This window comes from Trichoderma atroviride, chromosome 2 (assembly GCF_020647795.1).
Source record: "Trichoderma atroviride chromosome 2, complete sequence".
Classification (NCBI taxonomy): domain Eukaryota; kingdom Fungi; phylum Ascomycota; class Sordariomycetes; order Hypocreales; family Hypocreaceae; genus Trichoderma; species Trichoderma atroviride.
The window spans coordinates 2,025,227-2,051,596 of NC_089401.1; the positions used below are offsets into that span (position 1 = coordinate 2,025,227).

General features: G+C 51.5%; 11 protein-coding genes across 11 annotated transcripts; 8 read left to right on the forward strand and 3 right to left on the reverse strand.

Moving 5' to 3' along the window:
- Positions 1-20: 20 nt before the first annotated feature.
- Positions 21-1,365, forward strand: TrAtP1_003439 (uncharacterized protein; the record flags this gene model as incomplete). Its single annotated transcript, XM_066111884.1, has 2 exons — positions 21-712; positions 773-1,365. Exons 1-2 carry the CDS (start codon positions 241-243, stop codon positions 1,363-1,365), a joined length of 1,065 nt encoding a protein of 354 aa, XP_065967963.1. The 5' UTR covers positions 21-240.
- Positions 1,366-1,961: 596 nt separating this feature from the next.
- On the reverse strand, positions 1,962-2,324 carry TrAtP1_003440 (uncharacterized protein; the record flags this gene model as incomplete). Its single annotated transcript, XM_066111885.1, has 1 exon — positions 1,962-2,324. One exon carries the CDS (start codon positions 2,322-2,324, stop codon positions 1,962-1,964), a length of 363 nt encoding a protein of 120 aa, XP_065967964.1.
- A 1,548-nt stretch (positions 2,325-3,872) lies between these two features.
- TrAtP1_003441 (uncharacterized protein) lies at positions 3,873-5,601 on the forward strand. Its single transcript, XM_014088225.2, has 2 exons — positions 3,873-4,811; positions 4,874-5,601. The coding sequence occupies exons 1-2, from the start codon at positions 4,245-4,247 to the stop codon at positions 5,420-5,422; spliced, it is 1,116 nt and encodes a 371-aa protein (XP_013943700.2). The 5' UTR covers positions 3,873-4,244; the 3' UTR covers positions 5,423-5,601.
- Positions 5,602-7,398: 1,797 nt separating this feature from the next.
- On the forward strand, positions 7,399-9,274 carry TrAtP1_003442 (uncharacterized protein). The gene is made up of 2 exons (XM_014088215.2): positions 7,399-7,640; positions 7,743-9,274. The coding sequence occupies exons 1-2, from the start codon at positions 7,505-7,507 to the stop codon at positions 9,092-9,094; spliced, it is 1,488 nt and encodes a 495-aa protein (XP_013943690.2). The 5' UTR covers positions 7,399-7,504; the 3' UTR covers positions 9,095-9,274.
- A 16-nt stretch (positions 9,275-9,290) lies between these two features.
- TrAtP1_003443 (uncharacterized protein) lies at positions 9,291-10,390 on the reverse strand. The gene is made up of 4 exons (XM_014087919.2): positions 10,259-10,390; positions 9,991-10,190; positions 9,806-9,911; positions 9,291-9,675 (listed from the first exon to the last, which is right to left on the reverse strand). The coding sequence occupies exons 2-4, from the start codon at positions 10,134-10,136 to the stop codon at positions 9,598-9,600; spliced, it is 330 nt and encodes a 109-aa protein (XP_013943394.1). The 5' UTR covers positions 10,137-10,190; positions 10,259-10,390; the 3' UTR covers positions 9,291-9,597.
- A 294-nt stretch (positions 10,391-10,684) lies between these two features.
- Positions 10,685-11,312, forward strand: TrAtP1_003444 (uncharacterized protein; the record flags this gene model as incomplete). Its single annotated transcript, XM_014087920.2, has 2 exons — positions 10,685-10,949; positions 11,026-11,312. 2 exons carry the CDS (start codon positions 10,685-10,687, stop codon positions 11,310-11,312), a joined length of 552 nt encoding a protein of 183 aa, XP_013943395.2.
- An 809-nt stretch (positions 11,313-12,121) lies between these two features.
- On the forward strand, positions 12,122-15,146 carry TrAtP1_003445 (uncharacterized protein). The gene is made up of 8 exons (XM_014087921.2): positions 12,122-12,323; positions 12,398-12,479; positions 12,571-12,786; positions 12,864-12,999; positions 13,063-13,330; positions 13,403-13,978; positions 14,031-14,691; positions 14,769-15,146. The coding sequence occupies exons 1-8, from the start codon at positions 12,201-12,203 to the stop codon at positions 14,921-14,923; spliced, it is 2,217 nt and encodes a 738-aa protein (XP_013943396.1). The 5' UTR covers positions 12,122-12,200; the 3' UTR covers positions 14,924-15,146.
- A 70-nt stretch (positions 15,147-15,216) lies between these two features.
- TrAtP1_013331 (uncharacterized protein) lies at positions 15,217-16,144 on the forward strand. The gene has a single exon (XM_066115871.1). It carries the CDS (start codon positions 15,688-15,690, stop codon positions 16,123-16,125), a length of 438 nt encoding a protein of 145 aa, XP_065967965.1. The 5' UTR covers positions 15,217-15,687; the 3' UTR covers positions 16,126-16,144.
- Positions 16,145-19,634: 3,490 nt separating this feature from the next.
- Positions 19,635-20,144, reverse strand: TrAtP1_003446 (uncharacterized protein; the record flags this gene model as incomplete). Its single annotated transcript, XM_066111886.1, has 1 exon — positions 19,635-20,144. The coding sequence occupies one exon, from the start codon at positions 20,142-20,144 to the stop codon at positions 19,635-19,637; it is 510 nt and encodes a 169-aa protein (XP_065967966.1).
- Positions 20,145-20,333: 189 nt separating this feature from the next.
- Positions 20,334-21,740, forward strand: TrAtP1_003447 (uncharacterized protein; the record flags this gene model as incomplete). The annotated part of the gene is made up of 3 exons (XM_066111887.1): positions 20,334-20,607; positions 21,156-21,303; positions 21,524-21,740. The coding sequence occupies 3 exons, from the start codon at positions 20,334-20,336 to the stop codon at positions 21,738-21,740; spliced, it is 639 nt and encodes a 212-aa protein (XP_065967967.1).
- Positions 21,741-22,302: 562 nt separating this feature from the next.
- On the forward strand, positions 22,303-26,223 carry TrAtP1_003448 (uncharacterized protein; the record flags this gene model as incomplete). The annotated part of the gene is made up of 2 exons (XM_066111888.1): positions 22,303-23,442; positions 23,521-26,223. The coding sequence occupies 2 exons, from the start codon at positions 22,303-22,305 to the stop codon at positions 24,817-24,819; spliced, it is 2,439 nt and encodes an 812-aa protein (XP_065967968.1). The 3' UTR covers positions 24,820-26,223.
- Between the last annotated feature and the right edge of the window lie 147 nt (positions 26,224-26,370).

Below are 26,370 nucleotides of genomic sequence, written 5' to 3' on the forward strand. Positions count from 1 at the left end.
CTCTTTCGCTGTTTCGGCGTATCCTCTCCAATCCCACAGTCAAGGTGAGCAACACATGTTTCCCTTTCTCTCTCATATCTTCTCTCCAGGAAGATACATGAGAGGCGGCCTTAGGCTCGGAGGCGCCCTGATAACCGTCATTGGGCTCTTGATCCGGCTGCTTCCCCATGCCCAAATAGACCCTTCACTCGCTCGTCCGTTCACGACATCGCTGACCTTTTTGCTTGTCTCATCCTCCAGATGGCCTCCTCTGCCCGTCAGTTTGCCCGCGTGGCAACCCGCACCACTACCCGATCCTTCGCTGCTGCTCCTCGACAGGCTTTCCGCCAGCAGGGCCGCCGCTTCTACTCCTCTGAGCCGGAGAAGAAGTCCAACCCTGTTGTCTACCTCGGTCTCGCTGCCGCCACCGCTGGTCTGGGTATCTGGTTCTTCACCTCTGGTGCCTCTGCCTCTTCCAGCAGCTTCGTTCCCACCCAAGCCCACTACCAGCAGGTCTACAACGACATTGCCAGCCGCCTGGAGGTCGAGGACTATGATGACGGCAGCTATGGCCCCGTGCTGGTGCGTCTCGCATGGCACTGCAGCGGCACCTATGACAAGGAGACCAAGACCGGTGGTAGCAACGGTGCCACTATGCGATTTGCTCCCGAAAGCGGACACGGTGCCAACGCCGGTCTGATTGCTGCTCGTGACTTCCTCGAGCCTATCAAGGGTGAGTCTCTTTGCTGGATTCCATGTTGGTCCCATGCCCAACGCTAACAACTTGCTGCAGCCAAGTACCCCTGGATCACCTATTCCGATCTCTGGATCCTTGGCGGTGTCTGCGCCGTCCAGGAGATGCTGGGACCCAACGTCCCTTACCGACCCGGCCGTCGCGATAACGACGCTGCTGCCTGCACTCCCGATGGCCGTCTGCCCGACGCCAGCCAGGGCCCCAAGCACCTGCGTGACATCTTCTACCGCATGGGCTTCGACGACCGAGAGATTGTCGCCCTCAGCGGTGGCCACGCCATCGGCCGATGCCACTCCACCCGATCTGGCTACGAGGGTCCTTGGACCTTCTCCCCTACCGTTGTGACCAACGACTTCTACCGCCTCCTTCTTGAGGAGAAGTGGCCCCAGAAGAAGTGGGACGGCCCCAAGCAGTACGAGGACAAGACCACCAAGACCCTCATGATGCTTCCCACCGATATTGCCCTGGTCCAGGACAAGGCTTTCAAGCCTTGGGTTGAAAAGTACGCAGCCGACAACGACCTGTTCTTCAAGGACTTCTCTGGCGTTCTCGTCAAGCTGTTCGAGCTCGGTGTTCCTTTTGCTGAGGGCAGCGAGAACAACCGATGGACCTTCAAGTCCACCAACGCTTAAGCTCCTGAATTCATATAGATGTGAAGAGGAGATGGCGTAGGGAACTGGCATTGTCAATACGGAGCGTGGAATATAGACCTAAAAGTGGTTTTTTTTAGACATGTATAGACATGTAGAGCCTACTTACGGCATGAGAGCTGTTACAGTCAGGCAAGGGGACCAGCTGGGAAAAAGGGCATAAGCTGGGAAAGCTTGTAATGGCCCTGGCTTTGTTTTTACCGCATTTTGTTCAGATTTGCGACTTTGTTGAGCTCGATTGGGCTTTTTTTTCGTTGTTTCATTTTATACCTCTGCCAATGCTCTGTACTTTAGCAAAATAGAAGACAAGCTGTTTATGTTCCCAAACTGCACGATGATTCGTAACCGAGTGACTGCTCTATGCACAAGTGATTTGGAGAATGGATGATTGATGGACGGATGATGGAAGCGGAGAAGATGACACGGCTCGAGTTGAAATGAGGAGGCACGGCCTGAATTGTGCACAAATGCTACTTTGATGCAGTTTAAGTATCTACCTGCTGCTCTAATGCCTCCTCTCTAGCCGTTCTTTACATAACATTCGGAGTTATAAGCCAATTGCAATTGGTTCAATGGGCTCAGATCTCCCATGACGGGTCTATGTTCCCCGCACTTTCGGGTCTCAAGAGGCTGGGAGGTTTTGAGTGATTCTTATTTGCTGGATCGCTTGGTGATGAGCCGAGGATCAGCCTTGGGCAGCATTTGGTGATTAGTGCGTTGAAAAGAGGAGAGATTTTGGTGCTGGATGAGATGCTGAACGATGTACAGTAGGCATAGAAAGAGGCTGGATGTTGGTGGTTCTTATCAGGTGCATGTTGGGCTTCAGCTTTTGATAAGCTTTTTCCGAACTCTAGGCTGTAGATTGCAGGAAATTGGATTGACAGGTTCCTATCATTGCATATTTTCGACTTGCAACAACATTCACCATACAATCGTTTCATATTACCTGCATGCTACTCGATTAATACCTTTTTTTTTTTTTTTGACTCTTGCTTTATCATGAATATCTTGGTTGAATTAGATGCAGAGTTGAAAACATCATTCCATGTATTTATTAATTATTTCCACAGGCGGCCCGGTCAGATCTCTCCAGTGTCTTTGGGTGGCGCATTGTTCACAGGCGATGTGACCACAATGCGTGATGACGGGCGATTTACACTCGCCATCACAGAACATGCAATTTGGAGGAGTGGTAAGAATCTTGATTTCGAGTTTATTCAAGATAATAAAAGTCTAATTGAGAATTTGACAAGAAGAGAAGCAACATTTACTTTGTCAAATGATTTGGAATTAGGGAAAAGGCCTCTCCCCTCCTTTTTCACCCCTCTTTTACAAATGCAGATGAATATCTAAGCTATTTCATAATCAATGGCAGAGACAAGGTCCGCTATATTGGCAAAGCGAAAGAGAGAGCGAGCCTAGAGAAGCACGTAATTTTTGTTGACCATGATCTCATTAACACGAGTCCAACGTTACCAAACTAGCAACACCAAATGTGAAACTTGATTCGATGCACTTCTTCAATCTCATTCCACTGTTTAAGGATATGACCCAGTTAAGAGGGCAAGATTCAAAAGTTTCAATGATCTAAAAGATAGGGACGTTGAGGGTGTCTTGGTAATGTTTAGTAGTATATGCTCTCTGCCGAGGGCCCCGTCTTCATATCGGAATCGGAAGATCCATGCAGCCAAAGCCAAGGGAGTTAAACGCTGCGGATACGGCCGTCTCTAAAGGGTAAAGAAAGACGTGAATCAAACGAATGTTGCCGCTTCGAGAAACGCGAGAGCGAAAGCGAAATGGAATGGAATTTTCGATGGAAAGTTGGGAAGCGGGCTAGCCGAGAGAAACGATGGGCAGTCAACCCAAAATGCTGAAGGGAGCGAGAACGAAGAGAAACCCGATACAGTTCGGAAAACGGCCAGATAGGTAGATCTAAACCCCGTAGTACCGGCGCTATAACGTGCCTGAGTAATGGAGAGGGCAACTTGACCCGCCATATTATTTAAGCAGCATCGCCTTGTTATTATTCAGCAGGCTTCTAAAGCCCCACGACCGGCTTCCCTATTCGAGGAAAAAAATTCAAAAGAAGCACAGAGAAGAATACTGTAGCAAGCCACAGCAGCGGTAGACGGGGGCGACTAAAGCTGGGCAACTTTGGCCGCAGCAAATGGGCAGCCCTACGGCTATTGCCGTCACAGCTAGTACCAAGCAAGCCAAGTTTACAGAGCTCCATCCGCAAGATTATCGATTTGGCTCCCCTGCTGTGGCACGGAACATGATGCCGAACGATTGGCGCGAGCGAGAACGAGACTCTGCTGCTTTGGTAATCTGCATCTGGATCGGACATTGGAGAGGAGCCTTTGGAGAGTTTTCGGCCGGTTTCTGTCGCATCGAGCCGTGGACCAGATTGGAGGGCGTGCGGGGCAACCTTTGCAGCATCAGGATACACCTATATAAAGTCGAGAGGACTGCAGCTGAACATGTGGGAACGGAATACAAAGCATAGCATCGTTTGCATTTATCCAAGCAAGAAACACCCTTTCCTCTTTTCTGTTTACAGTACTGCACCTTGAAACTATATATATCTGGGCACCCGCCTATAACATCATACCTCATCCACGCATATTGTCCTCCAGGCCTTCAGCGTTGCACTTTGCATACATTGACGACCACATAAATCCATTACCGTCCTTGTAATCAATACAGCAACACAACCAGCAATATGGGCAGCATCGGCACCAGCAGCACCCTGGAGAACACTCCCGCGCCTGGAGTGCCCTTCTACACTCCGGCCCAGAACCCCCCCAGCCGGCACGCCTGTAGACAAAACATCGGCCCCGACCCTCTTCACGCCGCTGCGCATGCGCTCCGTCGAGCTGCACAACCGCATCGTCGTGTCTCCCATGTGCCAGTACAGCGCCGACAACGGCCACCTGACCGACTACCACCTGGTGCACCTCGGCCAGCTGGCGCTCCACGGCCCGGGCCTCATCTTCGTCGAAGCCACCGCCGTCGAGCCCCGCGGCCGCATCTCCCCCCAGGACTCTGGCCTGTGGCAGGACTCCCAGATTGCTCCTCTGCGCCGGGTCACCGACTTCATCCACAGCCAGGGCGTCAAGGCTGCCATCCAGATTGCCCACGCCGGCCGCAAGGCGAGCACTCTCGCTCCTTGGATTGGCGGCACTGCGAACAAGGCCGTGGCCGATGAGAGCGTTGGCGGATGGCCAAATGACGTTGTTGGCCCTAGTGCGATTCCCTTCCACGAGGACCACGCCCATCCCAAGGAATTGACTATCCAGGAGATCAAGGGGCTTGTCCAGAAGTTTGCCGAGACTGCCAAGCGTGCGGTTGAGGCTGGCTTTGATGTCATTGAGATCCACGGTGCTCACGGATACCTCGTCAACGAGTTCCTGTCGCCTCTGAGCAACGTAAGTTGTCACTTATCGATGGTGATTATTGAAAGAAATCACAGTGACTAACACGCATATAGACACGAACTGACGAGTACGGCGGAAGCTTTGAGAACCGCACCCGCTTCGTCCGCGAAGTCACCGAGGCCGTCCGCGCCGTCATCCCCGAGACCATGCCCCTCTGGCTCCGCGTCTCCGGCACCGAGTGGATGGAGTGGGCCGGCCAGCCCTCGTGGACCGTGGAGGAAACCATCAAGCTCGCCAAGCTGATCCCCTCATGGGGCATCGACGTCCTGGATGTTAGCAGCGGCGGCAACAGCTACGGGCAGCAGTTCCCCGACTCCAAGTCCTTCCAGATCGACATTGGACGCACCGTGCGCAAGGCCCTCCGCGCCGAGGGCATCGACCTGACCATTGCATCCGTTGGCTTCATCACCGACTCCAAGATTGCCCACGACGTTGTCCAAGAGGGCCCCGAGGCTGCGGCCGACCTGGCCCTGGTGGCGAGACAGTTCCTGCGAGAGCCTGAGTGGGTGCTGAGAGTGGCTCACGAGCTCAAGGTGGCTGTCAAGTGGACGAACCAGTACTCAAGAGCTGGACCGCGAACGGACTTTAGCAAGAAGTTTTAAAGGCTTTTGGCGATAAGGAAGCATACGAATGGAATCGGATAACGCATGGGATAGACGTGAAAAGTTTCAGCGTCGTTTTGCTACAGAGTTATCCATAGAAGGCATATACTCTCGATGCATTTTTGCTCACTTTATATTATTTGATAGCTAATTTAAACTTGATCTTCACTATGACATCTAAATATGCTTTTTATTTTCGTATTTATAGCACTGTCATCAGCGCTAAGGGATCCGTATGATGGATGTATACATGTACATGTAGGTAGTTTTCAACACAGCCATGGTGATCCTGAGATGATCTTTCCATGTTTGTCTGTTGATTTGGCATATGTCATATCTGATCCTTGAACTTTACCGTCTCCTGTTTCTTGGCAAGGATCGCGGGTGAGGCTCGGGTGTGAGCGTGATTGACTGCACGGCTATTTATCCTCCGAACTGTATACCGACTCATGTCTCATTATGGAGAGGAAGCTAGGGTGATATCAACCGTTATAGTATTGGCAATACTAGTGGTAATTGCACCCATGTCTGACGCTACTTGCGGGTAGGGAAGAATGCCGATCGCCCTGTATATACCCATTATAGCCACAATGTGTTGGACATGACTGCCAACGCTACTATATTACTCCGTATTACCACAACTACTAACCCATAGGTAGGTACATATTTACAGTAGGGTATTGCCATTTCACCTTAAGCTACATGTCTTCTGGTCAGTGGCTACAGCCCATGCCAGCGGGGCGGCTGCGCATCCGATGCTGGGGCAGTGGGACTGACGCGGTTGATGCAGGATAAAGTATACAAGGATGGAGTCGGATGATTGCTTACATTGCACATAGGCCTAGGTTTTGCTGCATTAGGCACTACCTGAGAGCACAGTGCTTGATATCTGACGTGTCTACATGTACCTCCTTGCATGCTCAGGCATTCTCCAAGCCAATGGCGATGGAAGGGCAGGAATTCAGACATCAACCTCTTCCTTCGTAATTCTTCAGCCAATATTATCCAAATACTCTCAATATCATCTTGACGTTTGTGCATACGCCACCGGCTATTAACCAGTCCACTTGATGTGGGGATGCCGTCAAGACGCAGCCGCAGAGCCGCAGCCGGTGAACCTGTACAGTTGGCAAAGTGTCCTCTTCTAGACTCCGTACAACGTCCAATGCTCCGTATAAATTCCAACATCGGACGTCCCGCCCGCATTAGCAAGAGGATTATCTACCTCCCTATGTCAGGTAGTACACGCCACCGCGGGCAATAGCGCTCCATATCGACCCTTTAGCCTTTGCTCGCCCTGCAGATTGTCTCGTCCACAGCCTCTTGGCCAGCCGTAGCGCTAGCCGCTATTGGCGGCTGCGATGGCACTGCGAGGCTCTAGCACCAGGGGGCTTAGCGCTCGCCCTCCACTCACAGCTTGGCAAGGCCTACAGGAGGGGCAGCTGTTATGGAGTACAAGGCGCTGTATGCCGCTTGGCTGGCGGCGTCCATGTCACGTACCGACATGTATATGTATCCGGCAGACAAGAAGCGATGTGGCCTGTTTTGAGTCGGCAATGTCGTCTAGCTAGAGGCCCTGCGCAATCAGGAAAATCAGATAGTAATCATGCCCAAGCCCGACGCTTTAAAACTGACGGGTCAGAAAGCCATCAAACTCAGGTGGCTCGTACAGTGTTTTAGCGAGAGCAACCGCAGGTGAAACTTTTGGATTTGTCAGGTGGCGACCAGGTACCGTTCATAGATCGATGGCCAGAAAAATGTACCTCTGGGGGGGACAAGAAGGCTGGGAAGCGCTGTAGCGGCCTTCCCTCAGAGGGCGGCATTAGTGGACGCTGGGCCCAATTTTAGGCTGGAGAAGGGTGTGGTTCAAGGGACCGGCTGAACCCATCAGCATTACTGGTAGCCAGATCTGGCCAAAGGGACACTTGTTCAATTGAGCGTCTAAGTCATCCGTGCTGCCAACAGATTCTGCGACCTACAAAACCTCCTTCGTCGTCCATCTTCTTGCCACGGAATTCTTTTCCTGCATCACCACTTTTTTTTTCCCTTTTTTCCCCTAGATACCCATCACAGTCCTTCACTATGCATCACAAGCGTCTTGCTTTTGGCCTGATGGGCGCCATGGCCGCCGTGGCCACTGCCGAGTCCGACGTCACCCAGCTGACCGGAGAGACCTTCAACGACTTCATCAAGGGCAATGATCTCGTCCTGGCAGAGTGTAAGTCTCTATCCATCTGCCTCTTGTTTTCCGCTGCTTGAACGCTTTGCCTCTACCCCGCCAGCCACCGGCAATGGACCCCGCTAACATCGTCATCTCCAGTCTTCGCTCCCTGGTGCGGCCACTGCAAGGCTCTCGCCCCCGAGTATGAGGAAGCTGCTACTACGCTCAAGGAGAAGAACATCAAGCTCGCCAAGATCGACTGTGTCGACGAGGCTGAGCTCTGCAAGGAGCACGGCATCGAGGGTTACCCCACCCTCAAGGTCTTCCGTGGCCTTGAGCAGGTCTCTCCTTACACTGGTCAGCGCAAGGCTGGTGGCATCACCTCATACATGGTGAAGCAGTCACTTCCCGCGGTCTCTGTCCTGACCAAGGACACCGTTGAGGACTTCAAGACCGCCGACAAGGTTGTCCTGGTCGCCTACATCGCTGCTGATGACAAGGCCTCCAACGAGACCTTCACCTCTGTTGCCGACGAGCTGCGTGACACCTACCTCTTCGGTGGCGTCAACGATGCTGCTGTTGCCGAGGCTGAGGGCGTCAAGTTCCCTTCCATTGTCCTCTACAAGTCCTTTGATGAGGGCAAGAACGTCTTCGCCGAGAAGTTCGACGCTGAGGCCATCAAGTCTTTCGCCTCCGTTGCCGCCACTCCCCTCGTTGGTGAGGTCGGCCCCGAGACCTACGCCGGCTACATGTCTGCCGGTATCCCTTTGGCTTACATCTTCGCCGAGACCCCAGAGGAGCGTGAGGAGCTTAGCAAGTCCCTCAAGCCCATTGCTGAGAAGTACAAGGGCAAGATCAACTTCGCCACCATCGACGCCAGCAGCTTCGGCTCCCACGCCGGCAACATCAACCTCAAGACCGACAAGTTCCCTGCCTTTGCCATCCACGACATTGAGAAGAACCAGAAGTTCCCCTTCGACCAGGAGAAGGAGCTGAAGGAGAAGGACGTCGCCAAGTTTGTTGACAACTTTGCCGCTGGCAAGATTGAGCCCAGCATCAAGTCTGAGCCCATTCCCGAGACCCAGGATGACGCTGTCTACACTGTCGTTGCCCACACCTACAACGACATTGTCCTTGACGACAGCAAGGATGTCCTCGTCGAGTTCTACGCTCCCTGGTGCGGTCACTGCAAGGCTCTTGCCCCCAAGTACGAGGAGCTCGCCAGCCTGTATGTCAACAGCGAGTTCAAGGACAAGATTGTCATCGCCAAGGTTGACGCCACCAACAACGACGTCCCTGATGAGATCCAGGGCTTCCCCACCATCAAGCTCTACCCCGCCGGTGACAAGAAGAACCCTGTCACCTACAGCGGCGCCCGCACTGTTGAGGACTTTGTCAAGTTCATCGAGGAGAACGGCAAGTACAAGGCCACTGTCAAGGTCCCTGAGCCCCCTGTTGAGGAGACCACCTCCGAGGAGAAGAAGGTCGAGGACGAGCACGATGAGCTGTAAAGAAACAAAAAAAGTAAAACGAAATAAGTAAAAACTGTATAATTGTGGGATTTGATTCTTGACGAAACGAACGTCGGCGCTGGTTAATGGACTATCTAAATAAGTACTAGCAATTGCATACTGGCTTTACGCCCATCAGGGGCATTGCTTTGAAATCATTCGAATTTGATCACCAACTTGAAAGAAATTGACTGTTCGTTCCAATTGCCTTGTGAATTATACCTTGGTGAAAAAAGTATCGTCCTTTTACAAGTGAACATGAACTGTACTTTTACTGCTTTGTGTGGTAGAGAGATATGAGTAGGTACTTTGTAGTGTTGAGAGGTACAATTTACAGGCTTCATTTTGCTATGAAAGGACAAGACAAGAAATTGCCATTATGCTGTTTCGTTTCTGCCATACTGGCGATGATATGACAGTGCCTTGTGACAATGTCTTTTTCCTTCCCTATGGATCTGCGCCATTCAATTTTGCTTTGTTTTTTTATTTGTCCGCTTCAGGCTTTATTTTCTCTTCTGTTGGATCTTCTCCTCAAGGATCTTGACGTGGTTTGTCAGGCGGGTGACGGAGGCTTGGAGAGTCTGGTTGATGATTTTGTTAGCTATAGTTCGATTCATACAGCCCCAGAGCTGCAGAGAGGGTGGATGAAGAGGGAGTTTATGGTCGCGAAATGCCAAGCTCGCCCAGGGCATGTAGACAAGGTAGACGTACGTAAATGTCCTCAGTGAGGAGCTCGTTGGACGCCTTGTACTCCTGCAGGACGTAGCTGTATACGGAGCCGCCGGCCAGGACACTTCCAAACAGGAAGCCGAACAGACTTGAGATATCCCGTCAGTAAGAGCTGTATCTGCAATCCGTCGCATCATAGCTGCGGCAATCTCGTTCCGCTGACATACCCTCCTCTGAATGCGCCCATGGGCTTTCTAGCCGGCAGCGGCGCAGCATCGTTCAGGCGCTGGGCCGAGGCATGGAAGCTGCGTGATGAAGTAATGGCACGGCGAGCGCCGCTGGCGAGTATTCTTGATGATGATGCTGCGAACATGGCGAATTGGGTGGCGAGGGAAAAGGTGATTCGAAGCTTCGACGAAAAAAGGTACTTTGAAAGTCGGAATAAGTCTTGGTTGGGTATTCGCGGGTGCAGCTTGAAGGGGATTGGAAGCTTACATGAGGATGTTTTGCTGTTGCTGGCTTAGAATTTGGGATCTGCCGCGGCTATTAAGGTCTTGAGTTCCAGCATCATCACAGACGTACCCAGCTTGCGGACACGGCGGGTTACGGGCTTTTTAGCTGAAGCGGCGCGGGTTGTTCCGGCGGAGGATAGCCCGGCAGCTCCCCAGAGCTGCTGCTTTTTCTCTCGCCGCTGCGTACCTTTTTTGCCCCACGGACTTCCAACTGCCGTGCCATCTGTTTATTGCTAAGCCTCTACATATCGCGCCTGTGGATGACGGGATGATGCTCTAGAGCTCTACAAGCTTCCATTGCCAGTCTTTGGAAGCTTATCACATAATTTCCAATGTCCCTTTGTTGACTCTTCGGCGTCCACCTACAACCCACACGGCCAAGCTCACGCGACCGATTTCGCAAGGAACCATGAACAACTTCGGGGTCATCGAACTCGCCAGTGCCAAAACCACGTCGGCTCCCGGATGGGCCTACGTTCCTGACACTGGCATACTCCCCGGATCCAACGCCTTGCAGCCAGCGAACCGGAAACGAGCTCGCAATGCGCCCGCGGGCGTGACGGTTGGCGACTTGACGGCGCGGCAAGAAGCCAAGATTCGGAAGGAGATTGAGGCGCTGGAGCGAGATGGTGGAAAGGATATTGCGATACCGATACCCGCAAAGAGCGGCAAAGGTATGTGAGAATGCGCCAGGAGCGCTGTGCAAGGCAAAGACACAAAAAGGCTGATGGGCGAAAACTGGCGCTGCAGCTCCTGGAAAGCATACACCAAATGTACGAAAGATCCTACAGTCACAAAAGACATTCTCAAATCACCTAGACGACTTTCTGGCGATACAAGCGCAGGTCGAGGGCGGCCCGGCTGCTGCGGGTAACAACCGACCAAGCAACGCGAGCTCCAAGCGACCAGCAAACAAACGAGATGCCACCGCCGCGTCTACACCCACCGGAAGCGCCAAGCCGACGCCAGGCCTACAGGAAGAGGACATTACAATGGCAGACGCAGATCTTCCCCCCGGTATTGGTCGGGCAGTATAGACCACCCCCAGCGGCGCATCCGGGCGACAACGATCCATTGCTGGCATCTCGCGTGCCTGATCTGCCGTCAGACGAAGAGCTGAGGAAGCTGCTTGCCCACCCACCGCTGACATATTATGAGACTAGAGGCAAGTGGGAGGACAACTACCCTACGCGAGTGTTCTGCGAGGTGTGCGGATATTGGGGACGGGTGCGGTGCATGAAGTGCGGGACCAGGGTTTGCGCGCTGGACTGTCTGGAGACGCATAGAGAGGAATGTGTCACAAGATACGGGCTGTGAGATACTCTCTCTGCAGCTGATATGGTATTCGAGTTGGAAGATTGAAAGGGGTGGATACTGTCTACCTGCTATGGTAGGGTTAAGGAACGAGGCAACGGCTTTGAGGTTGCATTCCACGGCGTTTGGACGGAGTTGTTGGATTTGGAGCGGCACTGATACTGATACCCAGTCTTTTGGAATGCGAATTCATACAAATTAAACGACTTTACTTGCTTTTGTCTATGAGTCTTGCATATCACTGCAATGGCTCCGATATCCGGCCCAGTTGATATGAGGCGTAGACGATTAGTGACTCAAGGCGGGAGTTTTAAATGAAAGTTAAATAAATCCCAAAGCTTATAATTAGAATTGACGGATGAATTAATCATCTCATGATATAAATCCTCCAATTATACCACCTTTGACTCAGAACATCCCGGCACCAGACTCCGAAGATCTGCCGCTTGTAACTTTGCCGCGACGTTGCTGTGAGTCAACCCCACCTCGCGCCTAAAAGATTAAGTACTAAGGGTATTTTCCTGCCCCTCCATAAGACGGAAAGGCCAAACAGCCAACTTTCTTTTCTTTTGCCGTGTCGCAACACCAAAAAAAAGAGAGCATCACCAACAATGTCTTCCGAGAACGTCGATGCCCCCAAGGCGGCAGAGGGCGCACCCGCCCAGAGCCTGCCTTCAAGACCTGCGAAGCAGCCCAAGGAGAAGAAGGCTGGCGGCGGCAAGGCTTCAGTTGAGGTATTGCGCTTTTGACTTGGTCTCCAACACTCTTCGACGACAATTAATACTGATGAATCCTTTCTTTCTTGCAGCTCCCTGCCCTGCCCGACTTTATCCAACACCGCATTGCCATCTTCGACAAGATCAAGGCCAAGCGAGACGCCGAGATTGCTGGTGCGTTGCTGCAACAGACTACACCACCCCACCATCATGACCTTCATGATTTATTTTTCCCCAGCTTGCTGATGTCTGGACATTTTTATAGCCAAGCCCCGTGAGGAAATCACCGTTTCCCTGCCCAATGGCAAGGAGGCGAAGGGTATCTCATGGGAGACCACCCCTGGCGCCATTGCCAAGGGCATTTCGAAGTCATTGTTCGAACGCACCGTCATCTCAATGGTTGATGGAGAGCTGTGGGATCTTACAAGGCCGCTTGAGAAGAGCTGCAAGCTGGAGCTGATTGATTTCGAGAACGAAGAGGGTATGTACAGGCAAAGACTATCTAGTCGAAAACGGGAGACTGTTATATGGAGAATCGGAGCTGACTGCTGGATCTAGGCAAGAAGGTCTTTTGGCACTCTTCGGCTCACGTCCTCGGTGAGGCTGCCGAGAGGCGATTCGGCTGCTACCTCTGCAACGGTCCCCCTACCACCGACCCCCCTGGATTCTACTACGATATGGCCAACATGGAGAAGTAAGGAATACTCTTCCTTTGAAGGATTGGGCTAGTTGCAAGTCGCTAACTGTTACTGTTCAGCCAAGTCGTTCAGGAGGAGGACAAGAAGGCTTTGGAATCTCTGGCCAACTCCATTATCAAGGAGAAGCAGCCCTTTGAGCGTCTGGAAATGACCAAGGATGAGCTCCTCGAGATGTTCAACTACAGCAAGTACAAGGAGTATTTCATCAACCAGCGAGTTCCTGACGGTACTCTGAGCACTGTCTACCGATGCGGCCCTCTTATCGATCTGTGCAGAGGTCCTCATGTTCCTACCACCGGAAACATCAAGGCCTTCACCGTCCTCAAGGTATGTGTTTTGCCGTAACGAAGTTTGCTACGTAGCCTTGCGTACACAGATTTGCTCATGCCTCTCTTATAGAACTCTGCCGCATACTGGCTTGGCAACAGCGCCAACGAATCCGTTCAGCGAATTTCTGGTGTTTCTTTCCCTGACAAGAAGCAGCTTGAGGAGTACAAGACATTCCTTGAAGAGGCTGCTAAGCGCAACCACCGAAAGATTGGTCTGGAGCAGAAGCTGTTCTTCTTCGACGAGGTTTCTCCTGGATCCACCTTCTTCTTGCCTCACGGCACCAGAATTTACAATGCTCTGATGGAGTTGATCCGGGGCGAGTACAAGAAGAGAGCCTTTGACGAGGTTATCAGCCCCAATGTTTACAAGTCTGACCTCTGGAAGACCTCTGGCCATTGGGGACACTATGCTGAGAACATGTTCACCTTTGATGTTGAGAAGGAGACTTACGGCTTGAAGCCGATGAACTGCCCTGGACACTGCAGAATCTTTGCCCACTCAGATGTCACTTACAAGGATCTGCCATGGAGGATGGCTGATTTTGGTGTTCTCCACCGAAACGAGTTCTCTGGAGCTCTTTCAGGACTCACCCGTGTGCGCCGTTTCCAGCAGGATGATGCGCACATCTTCTGCACAGTCGACCAGGTATGCTAAGTAAACCTAGTGACATATAAGGCTGATAACTGACTGCTTGTAGATTCGCGATGAGATTGTGGGCGCTTTTGACTTCCTATACAGCGTCTACGGCCTGTTTGGTTTCTCCTTCAAGCTAAAACTCTCGACCCGCCCCGAGAAGTACATTGGCGAGATTGCCATCTGGGATATGGCTGAGGCCAAGCTCAAGGAGGCCCTGGATAACTTCACCCAGAAGATTGATTCTAAGTGGGAGGAGAACCCCGGTGACGGTGCTTTCTACGGCCCCAAGATTGACATCACCGTGTACGATGCCCTGCGACGAGAGCACCAGTGCGGTACGATCCAGCTCGACTTTAACCTGCCCCAGCGATTCAAGCTGCGTTACGTTGCCGCCAAGGACGAGAGCAGCGCCAACCAGAACAGCAACGATCCCGAGCTGCCAGTTGGCTATGCCCGACCTGTCATGATCCACAGAGCCGTGCTGGGTAGTTTCGAGCGAATGTTTGGTATTCTCACCGAGCACTTTGCTGGCAAGTGGCCATTCTGGCTGAGCCCTCGTCAAGTCTTGGTGGTTCCTGTGATGCCTGCAGTAAATGACTACGCCAAGGAGCTCCAGACCATCTACCAGGAGAAGGGCATCTACATTGACGTTGATCTAAGCAGCGACACTTTCCAGAAGAAGATTCGCACTGGACAGCTGAAGCAGTACAACTTCATCTTTGGTGAGTAACATCTAGTCCTTTACTTTGGGGATAATTTAGTCATATGGGAACTACTGCTAATGTGGAATGTCTTTTAGTCGTCGGAGCCGAGGAAGCCAGCTCACGCACCGTCAACATCCGAAACAGAGATGACCAGAGCACACAGAGCAAGGGAGCTCTGATCCCCGTGGATGAGGCACTAGAGAAATTGATCGCCTTGAAAGCGGAGAGGAGACTTGTCAATTCCATCTAAGTGATTTGTTGAGCATCGGGAAATGGGCGTCGGGATAAGAAAGAGGGAGAGAGGCAGAGAGAGAGAATGTCGTCAGACCAACCTGCAGGGCGTTTTTTCCTGACTCTACGCATACACACGTGGCTGCAGGCATACCCAGAAGGGCAGAAGAGAACAAAAGGGGATGGGCCAGCGTTTGTACTTCCGTAGTGTAGAGATCTAGAATGAATAAAGTAAAGCCAAAAAGAAAAAAAAGAAAAAAACGGGCACATGCGTAGAGGCTACGGGATCCAGAGCAGGCCGCAGCTGCGGGGGTCGAAAGACATTCAGGCGTTATCAAGCATCAGACGGACAAATGAAAGGGCCAGCTTTGGAAAGATTTGATGAGTCGCGTGATGCTGCAAGATTTTGGTGCAAAGGGGGAAACCGGGCGGGCGGCTTTTTGGGCATTCGTGTATTTTTTTTTTTTTCTCTTTTTGTTTATGCCCGTAGTTGCTTTTGCAGCAGCTTTTGTAATAGAGGCACGCCCGCGTGTAATGAGATGCTCTTTTGGTCTTGTTGCTTCATGCGTCTGGTTTTCTTATCTTTTCTCCTTTCATCGTTCTGCCCGTAGGTCTTGCCGTCACATAATACACACACACACACACACACACACACATTGTGTATATTGTTGACCCCTTTAACGCTGCCAGCATGCAATAAGAACTCAAATCTCACCACTCAGAATTGGATGAGGGGGCAAAAGCACCAGGCTCGGTGAGTGTAAGTAGGCGAGAGGGTGTGAAATGAGCAAGTATGTACCTATGGCAGTACGAGAAAAACGAGAAGAGAGAGAGGGAAAAGGAACCCGGGAAAAAGAGAAAAGAAAAGACACCCCCCGCGTGGTGGCGCCCACCGACCCTTTTTTTTCTCTCTCACACAGCAAGTGGGAGCTGCACGTTGTAGTGGGCAAGCAGTTTAATAGGGTGAGAAGCTTTTTTCTTTTCGTTTCTTTTTCTTGTTTATGCGGGATGTGTGAGATCGCAAGTTTGGGGGTTTATTTTGAGGGAATGGGGGAGGTGGAGTTTTTATCTGTCCGTCTTACGGAGTGGGCTATCAGTGCAACCCAAACAACCACTCTTGTTGTCGTTGCTGCTGCTGCTTTATACCCATCTTGCCTGATCTTGTTCATGGACGGGACTGTGATGCTTTGGATGTGGTGCAAGGGGATTCGGAATTGTTAGTGACGTGACAGGAGACGGGCGGGCGGGCGGGCGGGCGGGACGGGATGAGACGAGCCGGCGTGGTCGTCTTTGTGTATTGATTAAGCCTAATGGGTACATGAGTATTGTGTACCTTGCTATCTACCAAGACTTTTTTTTCTTACTTGTTTAATTTAAAGATGGTATGAGAGTGGGTGGGTGAGGATTATTTGCTCCGTAGCGTGAAAGCCATGGAATTTGGAATTGATGACATGTATGTTTGTTCCTTATAGCGCCTCTTATTCTCTTGCCCTATTTGTGCACCCATGTCCGGCTGAGTCTCTGTCTGTGCTGAATTATATTACTCCAGTAGAATGAGGTAAGGTGAGACGATACGGGCAAATTACCTATTTGGCAGTTTCTTTATAATACGTAAAGAAGTATATATAGAGATATTACAAAGTGCTTTGTATCTAATCGGTGATTAACCAAAAGGGACTTTGTTGCGGCATGGGATTCTGCTGCGTGATGTGTCATATATGCGGAATGAATTGAATGGAGCAGGAGATTACATGTTGCTTGAAATCATGAACGTTTGGCTTCCTGTTTTAGGGAAATGGTAGATGACTGTTGTGGGTGCAAGGGAAAGGGACTGAGTTGTTGGTTGATGCCCAGTAAGTAGTGATGCCTATATGACAGATATGATATATATCTGTATCCTGTATGGAAAATGAGGCAAGGTTGATTTGAAAGCAAAACATCCAAAGTAGGTGTTTGTGAACTCATGTCAGCGGAATACGGTAAATCTTATCTCTTTTCTACATACATAGATACGGCGGAGTGTGTCTGATGGATGAATTTCCGCGGAGGGCTTTGTTCTTTCGTCATCGCGGCATATCCATGATTCCACAAGGCCAAGAGATTGTGAATGGGCAAAGGCAAGAGGGGGGAGAGGTAGGTAGGCATTTCTAGGTTACACGGCAAGGCCAAAACAGGACAGCCAAGATCCGACAAGACGAGTAAGACGAAGTAATCAGGTCTTTTGCTAGACATGTATTAGAAATGCTGCATTTGGGTCATTACAGCCATGACAATAGTTGTCCGAGACGACCGAGCATCGTGGTGAAACGAGACCAATATGGGCTTTCAATTGTCTTGTTTTGGGAGAAAGCCCCTTTCCCCAATCTGAGCATTCAGCTGCCTTGGCAAATCACAACTACCCAACTGATAGTACCCAGTGGTATTACAAGCAGATACTATTTTCTTTTACTCTTCTTCACAAGAGATAAGGGACGAACATGAAAATGAGCGAGTGTGTGTATGCGTGGCAAATGGTGCCATGGGTGAGCTTGATGCGGCCATGCAGAATCCCGCATCGGGCTGGCTGCTACATGCACTTTGCACGGGCTTGGATACCATATTGATGTTGTGTACGGGCTGGCTACTGAAACCAGGGCCAGTGAGAGAAGTTTACTGCTAAGTATTTTTTTTTGCTGACAAGAACGGCTTGGCATAGCACGGAAAGGGTGCCAGGCAGTAATACTCCGTAGGCTTTTAGTGACTGCATGTACTTTCTATTTCTTTTTTCCTTGGGCAAGCTTGTCCACCATGCACCTGCAAGTCCGCATATTCTCGGAGTCGCCCTGATTTGGGCCTTCACAAGGAGAGTGAGTGGCTCCCAGGTACATGTATCCGTAGTCGGACACGAGAACAAGTAAAAAAAAAAACCAAGAAAAGGGAAACTAGAAAACCAACCGCGATTGCATGAATAGAGGCACACGCCAAAAGGCAGACGCGGCAAAGGAGGATAATAATTAAAAAATTGACCATTCTGTTTTCTCTTTTTGTGATGTGTATTTCCTCAGTTTTTCGTTAGTGGCCTTTGTAGTATATTTGCAGACCTGTTCCCCCATACTACGTGCGTTTGGTGCTCCGTAATACTGCTAGGTCCTACTTGTAGCGCCATCAGAAAATGCGAGCAATCAACCAACGCCGCCGGCTATTATACGAAAGGCTATTCTCTAGCCATTCCGGAGTGCCACAAGACTCCGGACGGCTTTCATAGCTAATGGGCGTATCAAGAGACAGTACGCGCAAGGTCAAGAGTATACGGCAGGGGCAAGTCAAATCGAAACTCTACTCCATACATTTGAGCTCCTGTACGCATACAGCCTAGCCTCTGTGTATTCTGTACAAGACAAACAAGTCGAGCCTACCTCCCGTGCTGCTTCGTGCTTCATGCTTCATGATGCTTGCTGCTGCCGCCACCTTACTCGTAGTGGCAAACATCGGCGGCTACAGCAGCAGCCAGGGGAGCGTCCCCTCTCTGCCATCCCTTCTCAGCCACCAGACGGGCCAAACAGCCCAGAAGAGGCGGCCCAGCGTGGTGATGGATGGACGGGCTGGCAGAGCACAAGGGGGGGGCTAAAACGGGCAAGCTTATAGGTCATCTATCACAAACTACACGCGCGACCGGTGAAGGAAAATATGGATCCTGCATGCAGGCAGAGCCCCCTAATGCCTCTTGGGATGCAACCAGACCCTCTCAGCTGGACGAGGCCGAGGACTGTATGGACAGTACACCCGTCTTGGTATACGGAGTGGTCGTTCCAAGTTGCTACAGCACAGTAGCGAGACGTTGACGCTTGAGACGCTTGTGATATAGCATGGCATGATGCCGGCACAAGGTGCGGAGGATTTGGAAGGCATGCACATGCAGCGAAGCCTAACAGAGGCCGTCTTTGGTTGTTGGGCGACGACCCAGCCCATTGATGCCGCAGCAGATTGCTGCTTTTGGGAGCATGTCCAGCATGGAGGGGGAAAAGAAGGATGAGCATGGCATGGTGGCCAAGACCCAAGGCTGAGAGGAGCGAGAGTCCGGTTGATCATCCCATCTCATCCCCCATCGAGATAAGCCACGGCCGTTGCAGGGCGTTCTGTACAGTATATGCTGGCATATTTGTAGGGAGCTCTGCTGCTGCTCGGTTTCGCTCGGTCACCATTTCCTGTATGGGCACGTTTGGCAGCGAGCGTGGCTGTCATGCATATTTCCGCAGCGCTGGATGTTCCCACTGCGGTTTGAGCTGCATCGCTCCCTGGCAATAGTTTCGGAGTCCGGATTGCCTGAATTGCAAGGAAACGGCCCTATTAGGACTCGAGATATAATAGGTATACATGGTATACATACATGTTAGTAGTCAGCCAGTCTCCAAAAAGGTGAGGTGTTGCTGTTTGTCTGCCAGGTAGGCTGAGACTGTCCAAGTACAGTAGACATGCTTGCAAGCGCGCAGTCCTCGTTCGATTGGGCTCTCAGGCTACCACATGGATTTCCATGCTTGCGAATGATTTCATGCTGCTTCCTCGGCTGCCGTCGCTCGCATTCAGTCGCATCAGTCCTGTACAGGGCAGCGACAACCGCTGCAGGCTACGAGTTCCAGACCAATGGGCGACATGGCGTGGCGTCCCGAGTGTAATCCCGGTAATGCAAATCGTGCATGCGGCAATTTCACACAAAGCCTGCTAGTCAATCAGGCCTCGAGAGACCAGCACTATCATGCCGTGTCTGTTGCAAGACTAAGAAGCATCCATGGCCGAGAGGAGTAAAAGCAGAGAGGGTCGAAATGTGAGAGATGAGCGATGTTGGCCGTTGGAGGCTTTGGCCAAACAGCCCGCAGCGGAGAAATTGGGGGACCTTCTTTTTTTCCTTGCCTTGCCCAAGTGCTCCATCCAGCACCCGGATCGGAATTGACGTATATCTTGTTCGGTTTGGGGGCCAAGAGCGCTGTCTGCTCAGCAGACGCCGTGCTGGCCACTGAACAGCAGCCAGCGTGTACCACGGCGGGATCATCATCGTTGAAGCCCATCATCTGCAGCGCCAGCGCCAGCACCAGCACTCGTAGACGGCCTAGCAGACCAGCAGGCGCTGTGACATAAGCCGTGGCGCGCTCAGAGTCGAGGTCTGGTCTGGTTTCAACTTGATGGCATCGGGCACGCCTCGCACGCATTGCTCCGAGTCGACGACGGCCTCGAGCGATATCCGGACGCCACCAGAATCCCTCCATACTGGACTGATGCTGGGACCGGCCACAAATCCAAGCACAAGCACGGCGCCACTCGCCCGTGGGCCAATGCCGTGTGCGTGTCCGTGGTGCGGCTTCTGTTGTGCAACACTCCACGAGAGCCCGGATTCTATGCGTCGGGCTTTGCACGTCTAAGTACACGGGACTTGACAGGTTGAAGGCCTCAGCGAGATGGGCAAAAGACAAATAAACAGCTGCAACATCAACAACAACACATCAGCCAGCACGTCGCTGCAAGGCGCTCAAGTGCATGGCGACCCCGGTCAACCCATCTTGCCATCCAAGTCTATACATACAGTGCACAGGCTTCAGCTTCCTTGGACTCGGTCTCGTCCCCTGGCCAGCCGCTCCAGCAGGGATCCGTCCAGTTCACAGCGAGCTGCTACAGTATGGCGTGCGTTTGGCCTAGAACGGGGATCGTCCCCTCCCCCCAAGAAGCAAGTCGGTAATTTTCGCTGCGTGGTACCTGTGACCTTTGGGCCTCAAGGCTGGCGGGTGTCTATCAACGGACCCTGCCCGGCTTGGCGCCGATTTTAGCATCGCTCGGACAATGCGCTCACCAGCACACGGCACATATGATGTGTCTGATTCTCGTCTTTTTCTCTGCTCTGCAATTGTTCGCGACTCGGCCAGGCCGCAGCCGGCGCTAAGTCAATCACCACAAGGCGCACTGGGTGTTTGAGAGAAGAGAGAAGAGAAAAGAGAAGAGGCGAGGCGAGACGAGACGAGACGAGACGAGACGGCGGCACATGCCAGCCCATCAGCGTCAGCCTTATGCGCACACATACAGCGTCGTAGCAACTCGAGATTGGAGGCTGGCTGTCTCGTCTACCTGCGCGCTGGTTCCGGGTACAAGCCAGACCGGCAGACCGACAGGATACTAGTAGCAGTAGTGGTAGTATAGTAGGCCAAGCAGAAAAGTCTGGGGGAGGGGAGGGGGCTTGACTCGCACCAAAGCAGATTGGCCATCGAGCACACGCTTTTTCTCATCAGGTCCGGCCGCGGGCCGTATTAAAGTTGGCAGTCTATCCACAACTTTCTGGGCGACGCTACTACGGCTTCTTCACCTCGCTTCTACACCACAGCTTGCCCAGGAGCACACGAGGCTGCTGGCACCGGCGGACGGGGAAACCACTCATCGGTCAGTATTCCTGCTGGTAGTCCTACCTGTGCTATTAGTAAACCCCTCGCTTCACCTCTCCATCTCTCCGTCTCTCCATCTCTCACCTTCGCCTTTCATCGCCGTTGTCATCCCCAGATCATCACTGCCCGCCCCCTCTGCCGCCAATCACATGTCCTCTGCCGCTGCCAGACCACAGCCAATCCTTCAACGCCCGTTGCGATCCTAACCAGCCCAGCAGGCCCTCTCCGGCATCACTATTGGCGACAGCAAGGACCAGCAGCGGCCAAAGGGAGCTAAACGGCGGCATCCTCGCCTCCGCGTCCCATCTCGTCCAACGGCCCTTTCTGATCCATTGGGCCGTGCCGGCAATTCGACCCCACGCGCGCGAGCCATACGCCTTTACCCGCCCATCTTCACCTTTAATACCTACTAGTATCCCATTCCCTCTTAGCTGAGGCTGCGATAGCTGTACCGCAGAGGCCAGGAAAGCGCGGCTACTTGCAGTATTAACAGTCGAAGCGAACGTCCCAAGGCGCTAGTGCTTGAGCGAGTCAAGCAGGAACCAGGCCGGACGCCTGCGGCTGAAAGATCACGAGCAAAAGAGAAAGGGCGGTATACCACCACGGTTGCTAATACTATACCGTTGTCACCGTCGCCACCACCCACTCAAGAACCTTGAGAGGCCGAGGAGGGACACATCGGGATTATACCAACAAGAGGTGTGGCAAGGTTGCAGTCGCAAAGACAAGGGCAGCAGCTCATCTACCAGGTGGGAAAAGAGTAGCGCATCCGACAGCCTGGAGGCTTGCACCAGATCAAGGTTGATTTGAAGAGGCGACAGCCCCCCCTCCCCCTTGCCCTTGCTTGTGCATTCGCACCAGGGGATAGGAGAGCCACCGTCGGCAGCAAAAGACGAGGCCGGGACAAGGCACAGCTCGGGACGCAGGCCCGTAGCGCGTGTCCCTGCCGCAATCCCGCAACACCTGGCCACGAGCCTTGCTGTTGTCGCGGACAGTCATGCGACCCATTTCGCTCTCATTGCCACTGGATTGCGAGCTCTACGAAAACTCTTCATGCGACGGCCACGACGGCGAGCACATTGACCCTCCCAGCCTCCACCACTGCTCGCAGCAGGATAACCAACATCAAGATCGCTTGTGCTGTAACCAGGCGCACTATGCCCTAGGTAACAGCACAGGCGACAAAATGTATTTCGACCAGCACGAAACACATTTTTCTGAGCAATCCCAAAGCAGCTTTTACCACGCACCCGTCGATGTCAATTCTGGTAGCAACCAACTCCCACTAGACCCTCCCACCAACTCATTCCTTGACCATCCATACGAAGTCGCATACACATCCTCCCAGCACCATCCTGACATGGATGACTTCTTCGACCAAGAGATGAGCGATAGCGATGGCGATGGAGGAGCTCCCGTTAGCCACATGAATGGAACTGTTGGTGGCAATTACATGATTGAGGCCAGCACAACTTACAACGAACACTACGCCGATGGCCTGGCGGATGACGAAGGAGAAATGGACGAGGATGACGAGGATGAAGAGTACGACGATGATGAGGACGAAGAGTACGGAGAGTACGATGAGGATGAGGATGACGAAGACGACGAAATGATGAGCGACGACGAAGAGTCACATGCGCCACCAACCTCGATACCCAGCCTTGCGCACTATCTCCATCCAAGCGACCAGCTGCCGTTACCGGACAATATGCCACAACAATTGCTCGACGAAGCCCTCAACATACTACTCCAAAATCCCCTGTCAGCAGACGAGCTATCACTCGATGAAGATGAGGAGCAGATGTTGCTCGATCCTTTCCCCCCACCTCACATGAGTAATCCAAACCCGAGCATATTGGGATCCGAAAACTACGGCCTGGTCGACTTCCTACGCTCTTGGGCCTACGGAAACGTCCCGCTAATGTCGTTGAGGTTACCTCGGCCGGGCATCCGTAGAGTCTTGAAGCAGGCCAACAGCGGAGTGGAGCGTGTTCATTACAGAGACCTGCGCGCCAATGGCTGTGATATGCAAGGCCTAGACTGGGACAGTATGAACACGGCCCGCTACTACGCCAGAGAAATTCGTCGACAAACGTACAGGAACTACGTCAACAGGCCTGGCTCTGATATTTACGTAAGTTTTCCATGGCAGATTACCCTCCAAATGACAATACAAAGAGGTTTTGTTCTAATTATCCAACTCGAAATTTAGATTGAAGCAAAAGACAAAATTCCTTCGACCGAGAACTTCTTCAGATTCTACAGGATGGACGTTCGACGAGACATTAGTCTTGCCCATTTCCAGCTCCGGAGCGTTCTTGCCTGTCCTACTCGGACACAGGCGTTTTACCCCAGCGTCCATGGCATAAACGTGATGAATACGGCGACGAAAAAAACCACATTGGCCATGGATCTACGCGCATTTTCTGGTATGACGGGCCCGGCAATCTCAACACTGGATGCCGGCTGCGGCTTGTTGATGAGTGGTACATTCGGCGGCGACTACTTTCTGCAGTCGCTGAGCAATGAAGACAGGAGGAACTACTCCGAGGGGCAAATATCTACTAATATCAGCGGTATCACCAACCACATCAAGATATACAAGCCGAGGAGATCCGATAGCCCCGCTGCCGCCATCGCAAGCAATGACAATCGTTTCCGCCTCATGGACCTTCGGACAGAAAAATTCACCTCTACCTTCACATACCCTTTTGCGCTAAATTGCTCGGCCATGTCACCAGATGGTCGACTGAGGGTCGTTGTGGGCGATGACCTGAATGTCTTAATCACCAACGCAGAGACGGGAGAAGTCCTACAGAAGCTGGACGGGCACCGTGATTACGGCTTTGCCTGCGACTGGTCAGACAATGGCTGGACAGTTGCCACCGGATTCCAAGACAAGACTATCAAGATCTGGGACGCTCGACGCTGGCAGAATTCAAGTGGCATCACCTCACCGATCTGCACAATAAATACCGAGATGGCTGGTGTCCGAAATCTGCGCTTTTCGCCAACAGGTTGTGGCAAGCCGATCCTTGCTGCTGCCGAAGAGGCTGACTATATCCACCTGATTGATGCCGGCACTTTCGGGTCTAAACAAACCATCGATATCTTTGGTGAGATTGGCGGTGTGGCATTTACCAACGACGGTCAGAATCTCAACGTCCTCTGCTGTGACGCTCACCGTGGCGGACTGCTGCAGTTTGAGCGCTGTAGCTACGGAGTTGATGAGCCTCTCTCAGCAGGACGGCGGCGGCCTCTTCCAGGCAACGACAACAACAACACCACCACCACCACCACCACCACCACCACCGCCGCCGCCACCGCCAGCAGCAGCAACAACAGCAGCAGCAGCAACAGCAACAGCAACAATAGCAACAATAGCAACAACATCAACAACAGCAACAACAGCAACAACGATGACGACAAAGACAACGAATTCTCGGCCACTTGGAATGACTGGCAACACAGCCGGCCACCACCACTCATGGATGGTCCCAGTATATTCTAAACCAAAGTAACTGGAAGAACTAAACACCAATCCTGTGAAGAAGTTACGACCCGTTTCTTTTTATATTATTATCCGCCTTTCTGTCTTCCTCTCTCTTCATGTCACTGTTTCAGGAAGCTCCGTTTGACTTGTACATACTTCACACATACGTCTCTCACCAGGACCCTCCCTTTACCTCTACCTATGACTGTGATGACTTCTTATTCATTCTCATATTTTTACCTTTTTTGAGCTCGATTCGTTTTAGCATGCATTTCTTCAATTTTTTTTTTTCTGGCATGGTATCTTTGGTACCTTCACCTTACACAAACGGCTGTTGAAGGGTGAAGCCTGGAACATCTTTATGCCCTGGGATCTGCTCATGGTCAGATTTGCCCTGGGGATTCATGAATTTTACATCTCTGCATGTTTTGGATACTCATTTTATTTATTCCCCTTGTTGTTATATGAGTGTTTAAAAAGGGGGGGGACAAGAAAGCAAAAATATTAGAGAGGTGGTTTTGGGAAAATCAGGCGCTCTTCCTTCTTGTCTAAGAAAAGAAAAGAACAGGACACGATAAAAAGCGAGGCCTTGTAAGTAGCCAACCTTACTGGGCTGAAATTGCACTATCATTCCCTGGCCATTTCCTTCTTGTCTAAGAAAAGAAAAGAACAGGACACGATAAAAAGCGAGGCCTTGTAAGTAGCCAACCTTACTGGGCTGAAATTGCACTATCATTCCCTGGCCATTTCCTTCTTTTCTTGTCTTTTTTTCTGTTCTCCTTTTTCATTTTGTTAGGTTTTTCTGAGCATGGCACTTGAGTCAGATACACGGGGGCTTACAAGTACGGGTTACAAGCGGTTTTCTTGTTTGCATTCTAGCCTTGTTCTTCTTCTCACTCATCCTATTTTGTTCTTCTTATTTTTCACTTCTGCTTCTTCCACATATGGCATGAGACAAGATTGTTTCTTTTGCGTCGTGGTCGAAATGTAGCCATATTTTTTCCAATTTTACGTTTCCAGGGTTGAAGCTAGGAAGATCAACGAGGGAGGCACATGTAGCTTAAGGTTAGGAATAAAGGAATGGTGGTATTCCGAAAGAAAAACACACACAATGGTATATATCATAGGCATATAGGACGAAATGGCTTTTCATCTTTTTATACTTTTTACTTTCTCATCTTGATTTGTTTTTTTAGGGGGGTTTGGCTGTTTGTTGGTGAGGCGTGGCATGTATTATACGAGTGGGTGTGTGAGAGCATAGGTATACATTGTGGGTTTGAGTTTAGGGCTTCAATATGCATATACACTACTTGGAAAGCAAGAACTCGTCTATACAATAGGTAGCCATGATAGAAATTGTTTTGGCAGATGGAAAAATAACTTGGAATGCAAAGATGATAAAACCGAGGATCTTTTTACACATGACAAATGGTACACCACATTAACTGTGTAAAGTCGCCTACTAATGCGTGCACACTGATTCATAACTAAGAGAAAAGGAAATTGAAGAAAGAAAAAAAAAAGGCTGAATTCTCAAACAAAACCGTGTCAATCCATGATCATGGGTTA

Coding starts and splice junctions, on each gene's coding strand:
- TrAtP1_003441 (XM_014088225.2), top strand. CDS start 4,245: ATGCGCTCCGTCGAGCTGCACAACCGCATCGTCGTGTCTCCCATGTGC. Junction 4,812..4,873: donor TCCTGTCGCCTCTGAGCAAC/GTAAGTTGTCAC, acceptor ACACGCATATAG/ACACGAACTGACGAGTACGG.
- TrAtP1_003442 (XM_014088215.2), top strand. CDS start 7,505: ATGCATCACAAGCGTCTTGCTTTTGGCCTGATGGGCGCCATGGCCGCC. Junction 7,641..7,742: donor TGATCTCGTCCTGGCAGAGT/GTAAGTCTCTAT, acceptor CGTCATCTCCAG/TCTTCGCTCCCTGGTGCGGC.
- TrAtP1_003443 (XM_014087919.2), bottom strand. CDS start 10,136: ATGTTCGCAGCATCATCATCAAGAATACTCGCCAGCGGCGCTCGCCGT. Junction 9,912..9,990: donor ATGGGCGCATTCAGAGGAGG/GTATGTCAGCGG, acceptor GGATATCTCAAG/TCTGTTCGGCTTCCTGTTTG. Junction 9,676..9,805: donor TCCTCACTGAGGACATTTAC/GTACGTCTACCT, acceptor ATCATCAACCAG/ACTCTCCAAGCCTCCGTCAC.
- TrAtP1_003445 (XM_014087921.2), top strand. CDS start 12,201: ATGTCTTCCGAGAACGTCGATGCCCCCAAGGCGGCAGAGGGCGCACCC. Junction 12,480..12,570: donor GCGAGACGCCGAGATTGCTG/GTGCGTTGCTGC, acceptor ACATTTTTATAG/CCAAGCCCCGTGAGGAAATC. Junction 13,331..13,402: donor AGGCCTTCACCGTCCTCAAG/GTATGTGTTTTG, acceptor CCTCTCTTATAG/AACTCTGCCGCATACTGGCT.
- TrAtP1_013331 (XM_066115871.1), top strand. CDS start 15,688: ATGAGCAAGTATGTACCTATGGCAGTACGAGAAAAACGAGAAGAGAGA.